At 37.9% G+C, this 12,138-nt stretch overlaps 1 protein-coding gene across 1 annotated transcript in view; it reads right to left on the bottom strand.

Annotated features, from left to right (window-relative positions):
- The window catches only part of ITGA8 (integrin subunit alpha 8), a 177,616-nt gene that overhangs the window by 46,135 nt on the left and 119,343 nt on the right, over nt 1-12,138 (bottom strand). The window contains exons 22-23 of the mRNA XM_004757564.3: nt 11,248-11,327; nt 5,988-6,068 (exon numbers count right to left, since the gene is read on the bottom strand). Of these exons, the coding sequence (XP_004757621.1) occupies nt 5,988-6,068; nt 11,248-11,327 (161 nt within the window). The remainder of the gene's footprint in view (nt 1-5,987; nt 6,069-11,247; nt 11,328-12,138) is intronic.

Below are 12,138 nucleotides of genomic sequence, written 5' to 3' on the forward strand. Positions count from 1 at the left end.
TTTATAAATATTTATCTTATAAAATGGATATATAAGAATAAATACAGCTACATTACACTCTCTGCTGCCTTGGACTGAGTTATGTCTTATGGAATAAAAACAGTTCCCAATTTAAAATTTGCTTTGGGATTAAAAGACAGTTTCAGTTTATTTTTGGTTAGCAAAACAAAGGTTAACAAAGCTTAAAGAAGGAGACAAAAATTCATATACACTAGTTGTAAATGTTAAAAGATATAAAAATAAGATAGCAAAAAAAATGCTTATTTCTTCTCAGATTTCCTTTAGTGTTTTTCTCAATGTGAAAGAGGAGGGAATTAAAAAAGAAATGCACAAAAATGAAACATCTGGATTAGCTGCAAAGATCTACAAATCAAACAGGTCACTTCTCATGAGTCATGAGTTAAAGAAGAAATCACAAAGGAAATTAGAAAACATTGTGACTGAAACCCAGCATATCAACATTTTGGTATGTGCTCAATCAATTAGAGGGAAATTTATAGCACTAAATGCTTATGTAAGAAAAGAAGAGAGGTCTCCAATCAATGATCTACTTCTACCTAGAGGAAGGAGAAACAAGGAAAATCCAACACAAAGTGAACAGAAGGAAGGAGATAATAATAACATAAAGAAGGAGCTAATGGAACAGAAAACAAAGCAAATAAAAAGAGAGAAAAAAGAGGCACCTGAGTGGGTCAGTCAGTGAGTGTTTGACTCTTCTTTTTTTTTTTTTTTTTAAAGAAAGTTATTTATTTATTTAAGAGAAAGAGCACAGGTAGGCAGAACAGCAGGCAGAGGGAGAGGGAGAAGCAGGCTCTTCGCTGAGCAGGGAGCCTGATGCCAGACTTGATCCCAGGACCCTGGGATCATGACCTGAGCTGAAGGCAGTCACCTATCTGACTGAGCCACCCAGGTACCCTGAGGGTGGCTCTTGATTTCAACTCAGGTAATGAGATCAAGCCCCAGGATGGCACCGTGCTCAGTAGGGAATCTGCTGGAAATTCTCTCTCTCCCTCTGCCCCTACCCCCACCCTGTGCTCTTTTTTTTTTGTCTCTCTCTCTCTCCCCAAATAAATAAATAAGTAAATCTTAAAAAGATAGAGAAAGAGAAAAAAAGAAAAGTCAATGAAATAAAAAAACTGGTTCTGTGAAAAGTTCACTGAACTCTAGCCAGAGTAATCAAGGGAAACATAGAAGGGAGTAAAAGATACAAATTGCAGTGCAGGGAATGATGAGGTCCCACATACATTAAAAGGAAAATGAGAGACTATCATGAGCAACTTTATGCCATACATTTAACAACTGGGATGAAGCAGATAAATTCTTTGAAAGACAAACAGAATGTTTCCTCCATAAGACCAAGATAGGATCTAAATACAAGACAAAACATTGGGAAGGGCATGTGCTATGTATGGTGAGTGCTGGGAAATGTGTAAGCCTGATGATTCACAGACCTGGACCCCTGGGGCAAGTAACCAATATATGTTAATAAAAAAAATTTAAAAAAATAAATAAATGCAAGGCAAAAATGTCTTCTTGCACCAAGTCTACTCCCTCTTGCCCTGACAGTCCCCATCTGTGCAGTAAGAGAAGAAAAAGAAAAGAGGGGCGCCTGGGGGGGGCTTAGTAGGTTAAAGCTTCTGCCTTCAGCTCCCACAGTCCTGGGATCAAGCCCCTCATTGGGCTCTCTGCTCAGTTGGGAGCCTGCTTCCTTGTCTCTCTCTGCCTGCCTCTCTGCCTACTTGTGATCTCTGTCTGTCAAACAAATAAATAAATAAATCTAAAAACAAACAAACAAACAAAAAACCCCCCACAACACACACACACACACGAAAAAGAAAATAAAGAAAAAAGAAAGAAAAAGCTTAACCATGTAGTAAACAACTCAACTTTTCCCCAAAAGTGGTGTGTGTAGCCTTTGCCCTCAGATTCTAGGAGGTGAAGTCTAAGATCTAGAAATTTTATGCCTGAAAGATGTATCTTTGTTTTTCTGGGGGTTTGGGGTCACACTGAATATTCTAACCATACAAGTTATTGTGGGGGTTGCCCACATCAGAAAGACCAACAGTGTGAGTCAGGGTGGGAGCCTCATCACATCATATTAGACAACCTGGAGACAGATCAATTAAGTCAGTTATTCAACTGATCATGTCTATGTAGAGGATCCTTAATAAAAACTGTGAACACTGAGCCTTGGGGAGTTCCCTCAGCTGGGGATACTCCATGCATCCTGTTACACATCCATAAAAGGAAAGAAACATGACCCGGCTCCATGGTGGATAAGAACAGAAGTCTTGTGCTTGGTTCTGCCTCAGGCTCTGACTATGCAATTCTTCCCTTGGATAATTTTAATTTTTATTATACTGATGGGTATAATAGATTTCAGGGAGCTCTGTCAGTCCTTCTACATGAATTATCAAAGCTGGGGGCAGTTTTGGGAAGCACACAAATCTGCAATTGGTATCAGAAGTAAGGGTAATCTCTTGTGGGTACTATTCCCTCTAACTCTGTATTTGGCTAAACTTTTGCATGTACAGATTGGATTAGTCGGGGAAAAAAATCAAACTTTTTATTCATAGATGCCATGGCAATGCTATAGAAAATTTAGGAAATCAAAAAACAATAAAGCTACTAGAATTTGTAAGCAAGTTTACCAAGATCTCAGCATACTGCTTGCCTTTCAAGACTTACTGTACATGCAGATCAATGGAACAGAATGGAAGGTCTTGAAGCAGAGCCTCACAGATGGCTAGAGGTGTCAAGTAAGTCAGTGGAGAAAGGATGATCTTTCAGCCAATAGCATAGCAGCAACTGGATATTCTTATGCAACAGTGAACCTTGGGTATTATTACCTCACACCAGATACAGATATTAACATAATCACAGACCAAAATGTAAAACTGCAAAACTTGTAGGAAAAAAATCTTGTGACTCTAGGCAAAGTGAAGACCTTTTCCTACAAGGGGCAAAAAGAGTACAAACTATAAAATATTTATTTATTTGTTTGTTTATTTTTTAAAAAATTATTTATTTACTTTAGGAAGAGAGAGAGGACAAACTATAAAATACTTAAAGTTGGATTTCATACAAATTAAAAACCTTTGCTTTTTGAACATCACTATTTAGAAAATAATAAGCCAGGGGCTCCTGGAAGGCTCTATCATAAAGCATCTGCCTTCGGCTTAACTCATGATCCTAGGGTTCTGGGTTGGAGCCTCATTGGCGGGCCCCCTGGTTAGCAGGGAATCTGCTCTTCCCTCTCCCTTAGTGGCTGTCTCTTTCTCTCTCTCAAATAAATAAATCTAAAAAAAAAAGAAAATGTTAATTAAATGGCTAAAAACTAACAAAAACCAACCTGAAGCCCAGGTGGGCAAGTGCACGGCACATCTGAACTTACACTCTGCTGGTGAGAATGCAAAATGGAAATGGCACAGCCACTTTGAAACAGTGTTTGGCGATTTCTTATAAAGTTAAACATACCCTAGCCACACAACTCAACTCCATTTGTGAAAATAAATATCCCAACAAAGACCTTATGTGAATGCTGATAGCAGGCTTATTATTAAGAGCCCCAAACTGGAAACAGCCCAAGGGTTCACCAACCTGTGAATGGATGAATGATTTGGGAGCCTTCCGTAGAGTGGAATACTGCTCAGCAATAAAAAGAAACAGACCACTGATACACGGAAGAACATGGGTGTTTTTTCAAATGTATTCAAATGCAAGTGAAAGAAGCCAGACTCAAAAGCCTACATTCTGTATGGGTGTATTTATATGATTTTTCTGAGAATATAGTGACAGAAGATAGATCAAAGTTGACAGAGCCTGGGGAAGGAGACTGGGTTACCTACAAATGTGCATGAGAAGCTATGTGGGGTGACAGAACTGATTTACATTGAACATCACTGTGGTGTCTTAGTCCTTCAAATCCAAAGTCTAAAGAAAGAATTTTACTATGTATAATTTATTCTTCAATAAAACTGACTTAAGACACACACACACACCAAACCCCACAGACCATGAAAAGGTACTTGAAACATGTGTACTTGTTAAAGGATTAGTGTCTCAACTCTAAAATAGGGAAGAGTTCCTTCCTATGAATTAATATGAAAAAATTAAGTCTCTTCATAGAAATATGTCCTAAGAAATTAGTAGAAATTACCCAATTTGGGAGAGAGACAAAAAACACATGAAAAACTTACTCAGTCTTGTTTAGAAATCAGGGAACAGCAAATTGAACCTTCAGTTGGATAGAATTTCTCTTTTTTTAAAAAGATTTTACTTATTTGCCAGAGAGAGGAGAGTACACACAAGTAGGCAGAGAGGCAGGCAGAGGCAGTGAGAGAAGCAGGCTCCCTGCCGAGCAACGAGCCCGAAGCGGGACTCAATCCCAGGACCAGGGATCATGACCCAAGCCGAAGGCAGTGGCCCAACCAACTAAGCCACCCAGGCGTCCCAGATAATATTTCTCATCCATCAGATTGGCTCAAAATGAAAAATTTAACCATTTTGTGAGTTGGTTAATAATGTGTAACAGTGAAAACTTTCCTCTGTGTCTTGTGGAACAAGAAGTAGGTATAATTACTTTGTAATATAGTTTGGCACTATTTAATAAAGTTAAAAAGTTTACACTGTCTGAACCTGAAATTCTGCCTCTAAGCAGGTACCCTTCTGACATTCTTCCACATGTGTACCAGAAGATATGTACAAGGAATTTTGTAAAAAAGGAAAAAGACAATTCCAGTACAATGGATAAGTATGGTGTAGCTTTACCATATGAAATTTCTGCAATTAGAATGAATAGACTATAGGCAAATGCCCTAAAGTGGGTGAATGCCAAAAATGTTTATTTGAGTGAAAAAAAATTCACAGAAGCATAAACAAAACAAGATTTTGTGTAAATAAGGTTCAAAGAATTCTCTTATAAGCTACATAGCATAATAATTTATAAAGATGCACCTGGAGACAAGCTGCCTGACTTGCATTCTAGCTCCCCACTTCCTAGCTTGTAGCCTTCAGCCCGTTGTGTCAAAATTTCCTCACCTGTGCAGTGAGGATACTGGTACATATTAAGATGTGCTAATGGGCTGGGGTAGCACATAGAAGGATAAATACGAGCTAGGTATTATTCTTCTTCTCTAATCCACTAGGTGGAGCCTCACTGGTCCCAGGACTTCAGGAAGGGCTTCCCCCATTGAGAGCAGCAGGGGGCAGCAGTGAGAGAATACATGGAGATGGTGGCTCTGACTACGGTGGTTCTAGTTGCCATTATAGAAGAGTGGGAAGAAAGGGAACTAGGGTTGCTGAAGCCCAATGACAATTCAGCCCAGAATACCAATTGCTGTTTTTAGCCAAGTCCTTGTCCTGAAGAAATAAGAATTACAATAAAATCAATGGAGTCCATACTTGCCTAAGATAACTATATACTGTACATTTCTAATTTTTTTTTCTTCCTCCAGGCATGGATTTCCCAAGATGGTAGTCATTCTAAGCCTTTTCCTTGACCATTGTCCTCCTGTCTCTCAACTGACTGCATATTGGTACCTTCTTCAAAGAATAGGCCAGAAAGAAAAATACATAAAATGTAGATCCCATCAACCTTCACATTCTAAGAATTAGGCATTTGTTCAACTCAAGATGTGGTATGGTGAGGCTGAATTTTCATTATGCCGAAATAATTACTGGATAAGTGAGACTTTCATGCAATCACAAGTTTGTCAAATTTATCTGACTTCCTAGTCTGATTATTGAACTGTCAGTTTGGGGAATAAAGTGATCTCTCGTTTTGATATCCTTTGAGTTAATTACCAGATAGGGTTTACTATAGTTTTCAATGAAAGTCTAATGATAGGTAGAAAAGAGTGAAATTTTAACCAAAGTGAATTGTGATTGCTAATGCATTAGGAAAATTCCATATAGTTTTTACTAGTGTTTTTTCATAATTAAACCTGTTACAGTATACTTACTACAATATCTTGATTCTTACTTACCCTCTTATTTCTACTTGAGCTACAGCAGTGATGTTGATTTGCAGGCTCACAAAATTGCTGTCCGGGTTGTCCTTATTGGAACTAAAACACAGCGACAATATGATTTAAATAGATTTTTTTCAAACATATTTTAATATGCGATCATAAAAAACATTCTGTAGACCAAAAGAACAAACATTACTAATACAATCATTCAGAAAACAATGGCGTATCCATTCTATAAAATCATAACCACTTGAAAATGGAAATGCTAAGATTCTCTATGAGTAAGAGTAATGTAATAACTTTCCACAAGGAGACATCTTATCTGAAAACACAACAGACATCTAGAAAAACTAACGTTTTTTGTTGCAGTGGCTAAACCAAAAAGCAGTGAGCTGAGCTCATTTTCCAGTTTCTACCTTGCACACATTCCTTAACTTCTCTGTGCATCACGTTCATCGCCCATTAAATGGGAAAGGAAGGCACAGTCAACTCCTGATTCTCCAAGCTAATAAAGAAGAGAACTAGCACGAATAATCCAAGAGCAGCACAGAATGCAAAAAGCGTTTGTGTTTGATTCTGGAATGCACCATACCATAGATTGTTTTGGCAGCAAATTTATCTTCCTTATGGTTTATTTCTGAAGTAATATTAAAATAAGTGTACATTCACTGCACGTTCACTGGCTAAGGTGGGGGGCGGGAGGGAATTAGAAGCATAGCCAATGGCAGGAAGAAGTAAGACCCCAGGAATTTTGGCAGCTCATGCCAAGACAATTAGGAGATGACAGAGATATTGTCTAGTGCATCAAGAATCTCAAAATAAAAGGTGCGCCTTTAATAATGTTTCTTTGAACAGTGACAAAATTAATTTTAAGTCTTGTTTTTTTTTCTCTCAAACAAATATAATTACTATGAAACTTAATTTTTTTTTAAAGATTTATTTATTTTACAGAAAGAGAGCATGGGAGGGTTGAGGGGCAAAGGGAGAGGGAGAGAGAAACTCAAGTTGATTCCATGCTGAGTGCAGAGTGTGAGGCAGGGCTCCATCTCATGACCCTGAGGTCACAACCTGAGCCGGAACCAAGAGTCAGAAGCTTAACTGATCAAACCACCCAGGTACACCTACATATGAAATTTAATCTTTAAAAAATGCTTGTTAAGCATCCAGTGTTGTCAAGAAAATGAAACTTGGTCTCACAAGAGGCTGGACCAATAGCTGAGCTTTGAATGCAGATGCCATTTGCCTTTAGAACCCCATGTGCTTTCCCTAGAGTCACCCTCATATCCCAAAGATAGTGCAGCCTTCAGCAAACAGCTGTGGCCACACCACTATGGACGGGTCATGTTTATTTCCAGATCTCATTAAGAAGAGAGAGCCTCCTCTTTTCATCATTGACTTTTCACGCAGTTTCAATGGATAAGCTTTCACGTTTCAGTGGTGGTAATGGGGTATGTTCTGACTAGCTTTTGAAGCTTTCCAAATGTGGGGGCAGGAGGGGAGATGATAAGAGTCGGCTTTCAGAGGAGGAGACAGGATCATTCCCACAATGCTTTTGAAAAGTCTTGTCAGATTGTATATACTGATAAGGGCACTTAAACCACAAACACACATAAAAGATAAACAGGCCAATGTCAGGCTCATTTCCTGTCATGGGGCATCACGGCTAACCTTGTGATGAGCCTAGGGAGACTTGTTCACCAAAGTTTGAACCCCAGTTTCCAGGCCACTTTATTATTATCCTATCTGGGGAAAATCAGTCAACTAAAGAGGTTTTTAAATTTTTATTTATTTATTTATTTTACTGTCTTGCTAACAGCAAGAAGTCATTAAGTAATTCTCCTTCTCGCACATTGTGTAGTTAGTTCCAAATGCATGGCGGGAAACTCTAGTTTAGAAATTTAAGTCTCATCGTTCCACACGTTATCCAGACTTGGTTCAGTTTTCTAGTTCTCACTGCTTTGCAGCAGCAGATATAAAAATCAAGGGAAAAAAGTTTCATTTAAGCTGTCCCATAATGCCATTGCATTTTGTTTCCATGTGGTTGAAAGGACACAACTGTCTCTACACACAACACCCTGAAAATGTAAATAGGTGTGAGGCACTGAAATTGTCTCCAGACAGAAGTCTCATCCGAAGCTGGCAGAGGTTAATGAGAGCAACGGCAGACATGGAGACTAGATCTGGTTGGCTAATCATAATCATCCTGTCACACAGCCTTGTCGTGACACTTGGTGCTGCAGTCAACCGGGGGAATCAGCAACATCTCCTGGTAAGAAAGGCACTGGGCTTGATATACAACTTAGATGCTTCCTTGACCTCTTCCTGGAAGGAAACCTCCCTTGCTAATACCACTGCTGCGTTCAAACAAGCAATCCATCACCACCCTCGACGCTGAGCTATTTATGCTGTCGGTGCTAGCTCTAAGCAGGAATGATGGATTTCCTCTCCACGGCTACACCCTATGTCGTGTACCAGGGATAAACATGTTTTTTACTTATTGTTCTGATGCTATTTTCTTTTTCCTTACTGTTTCCTATTTTCTAACATTCCTTCTGTGCTTTCTGTGGCCTTTGGAATGTCAGCAAATACAATACGATGTTCATTTCACCACTGCCAAGGAAGCAATGTCAATGACATCACAAAGACCTATTTGTATGTGGGAACTGCGATCTGAGACCCACTGCACTCAGGGAGGGGAGTGTTTACATGTCACACACAGTCACAGCATGAAGAGACCATTTAATGCAAACATTTGGTAACAAACTATTTTACGTTTATTAATATATAAAGCCCTGTTTCTCTTTTGGGTTCTGTTTGTGGAAAAGCGTATTAAATATGGGTAACAGTGGTCAATGTGATAAAAAAACTTGAGAACTTAGACTTCAGAGCATTTGGTTTAATTTATTTTTGGTTTTAACACATTTAAATTGAAAGCAAATTATCCATTAAATCCTTATTTATGTCTTTGGAGTCGGCCAACAAAGCATGTAGATAAACGCTCACCTCTGTGTTAGGTATCCTCAAATATTTTTACCTCTGAAATGTCTGTTTTGGGAATTTGATACTTTATATATGCCTATCGCCTCTCTGGTTCTTCATTTCTGCATTTATTTTTCACGATAATGTTAAAATAGTCATGAGTTTCTATAGCATGTAAGGATGGAATATAATCATGTCCCATTCTTTTAGATGCAGGGGGATGTTAAAATGTGGCCATTTCTATTTTCCATAAAATTTAGCACTTCATTGCTGAATTCACTATTTGAATGATGATCTCCAGGATGAATTTGGGGAAGATATTTAGAACATCATTTGGTGTCCTTTGCTCCTTGAGTGAATTACTAGTTGTGTTCATTCTACTACCTGTAAGTGTAATCAAAAGTAAGAAGGATGTGTCAAGGAATTTGTTTTGCATCTTTGCACCACATTTTCTTCCTAAATAAGGGCCTTATATTTCATGATAGATTATCTTCATGCCATTGCAGGACCAATGTAACAGACAGTGATGGCGAGGAAAAGAAACTTCAGGCTCCTGCCTGTAGTGATGGTGGTCCTCACTATGAAGTGCCGTTACTTTTTTTTCTTTTTTTTCCTGAAATGTACAGATATTTTCCAAATGAAAATATTTAGGACTACCTGAAACTTTTGGAAAATATACACTTATAGTGATACACAGAAGTGATTTAATAAACTTTTGTAAAATGCTATTACAGAATTAATTCTTCTGTATTACTAATCACTATCATATATCACTAATATGGGTAGAATTTTTTAAAATCTCAAGCAGACAATATTAAGTTAATTTAAAAAAATACCCAGTTAAGGTCAGAAAAGACCAAAGGTAAGTTAGAAAACCTTCCTTCTTAGAAATCTATCATAAAATTTAGGGGATTTGGTTTGTAGTATTGGTTGTAGATTTTTAAAAAAATTTTAAGAAGATTTATTTATTTGAGAGAGAGAGCATGAATGGGAGGGGCAAAGGGAGAAGGAGAGAGAATCACAAGATGACTCCATGCTCAGCATGGAGCCCAATGCAGAGCTATCTCAGGACCCTGAGATCATGAACTGAGCCAAAACCGAGTCAGTTACTTAACTAACTGTACCACCTAGGTTGTAGATTTGAAGAATCTGCTATATTCTTAGAGAGTTTATATACTTTTTAAAAACTCTAAACCTTCAATCAAAGTAGCTATTAAAAAGTAATCCTTTACACAAAGTCAACACTCTCCAATCACTTCTTAGAGGGCAGGAGGTGAGATTGAGCCACACTTCACACTAGTATTTGAGAACCCAATTGTAGAGGCTGACTTCAGAGTTGTGTTCTAGTTAGAATAAGGGTTCACCATGCTGAGCATATGCTGTTTATATCAATGTTGTTCAAACACTTAAAATTGCAAACCATGAAAGAAATATATACATTTCACAGGGTGTCTTACTATACATATTTCCATTTATCTAATTGGATTATTTCATGAACAGGACTTTGATATATTATATTTCATTCAATCTCCTTTTCTTTTAATACTGGCCTGGAGTCATTAAATTGATCCCATTCCTGGCTATGGGTTGAAGTCCATAGTGGGCTTTCACGTACACTGCTCCCTACAAGTCTTATCCTCATTAAATATTATTTTCAGCCATGAAGGAGCAAACAGAATAGACAGTGAAAAAGCAGTTGCTCTTGAATATCTGAAAAAGGTCAGTCTTAGAGAGAAGATGTAGCTATTTACATGCTTTGACTTGGAGTTACCAGAGAAGGCCTGGAAGGAAGGCTCTGAATGAATATATGATTATACCTTCTCACAAGGAAACTATCAGAGACTCATTAACTCTTGAAGAGTTAGATTTAAGACTGCAAATGTATAACCTATGCTTTTTGCAAAAATTTTATCCTTAAGGATTAGCTGATCCCCAGGTGAGAGCATGGTAGGTATGTAGAAGGGGTGCTGGTAAGGGTGGGAGAAGGAAAGCAAATCAGACTGAGGAAAAATGGAGGTAAATGGGGGTGGGAGGGTACCCAGGACAAAATTTTACTGAAATGACTTGGTTTATAGATGAATCTCTTTCCTTAAAAAAATAATAATAATGAATGAATAAATAAAAAATAAATAGATAACAAAACCGAAATAGCAGAAACAGAGGAGAAAATGATCTGCGGAAGTCTGGGTTCTAATTTCAGGAGAACTTTTAAGGTTAAGGAGCTTAAAGAGTGGTCATTCATTTCACTGTGGATCTCTTGAATGCTAACCATCATTTAGGCACTTAAAGATCTAACCTTCTGATTTGGAGATCGAAGTTAATGCTCATGTTTGTTTTCTCAAGACGTGGAACAGCAAATCGGAGGCCCAGAGAATACTAGAAGAAAAAAAAATCAGAAGACACTAAGTTTATGACAGGGAGGGACTTCCTACACAGTGTAAAAATCTTTTTTAAGTCATCCCTGCAAATCCCCACCCGAGATTACTGGCCTTTTCTCTGCTTCCACCTGGATTGTTGAGAGGAAGTCATGCAGCCAAGACTGCGGGACCCAGACAATTCAAGTCCCTATATGTTTTTTTCCTTCCCTTCATTTAGCCCTGTACAGACTCTTCTCTGGCTGCCTTCCTATGTGCTAAATTAAAAGCAACCTAAATATACAAGCGATGCTTGATTTGGAAAGCTCTAATGCTTATGTTTCATGCACATTTAGGTGATCATTGAAATTATGCCTGCAAAGCCTATGCAGATATATGGAAAATGCTTCTAATGTAATGATGACCCATAAAGAAACAGGTTACACAGTTGTATGTGCAATGTGTTTTACCTAGTGTTTTAAAAGTTTATCAATGGAAAAATTACAGGAGTGAGGGTGTATGGTAAGAAAATATACCAGGATAACATTCTATGGTTATGTTAAGGTTATAAGCGCAGGGATTGTTTTTTCCACCTTTATTTTCTAAAGTTTTGAACCTGCTCTTACTGTTTTCTTGAGGACACATTTTTAATACTTTGGGAAAGTTTTAAAATGGGAAACATCCAACGATATTATAAATAAGGAAGTAAAAATAAGAGCTAGGTAATTATATGACTTACTCTCCCATGTACTGTGCTAAGCCTTAAATGCCTTGTCTTACATAATCATGACAACCACCCCACAGGTAGGTATTGCGATTCCTGACATTTTACT

Source organism: Mustela putorius, unplaced genomic scaffold, assembly GCF_011764305.1.
Source record: "Mustela putorius furo isolate JIRA1106 unplaced genomic scaffold, ASM1176430v1.1 tig00003913_pilon_pilon_pilon, whole genome shotgun sequence".
In the NCBI taxonomy this organism is placed as follows: Eukaryota; Metazoa; Chordata; class Mammalia; order Carnivora; family Mustelidae; genus Mustela; species Mustela putorius.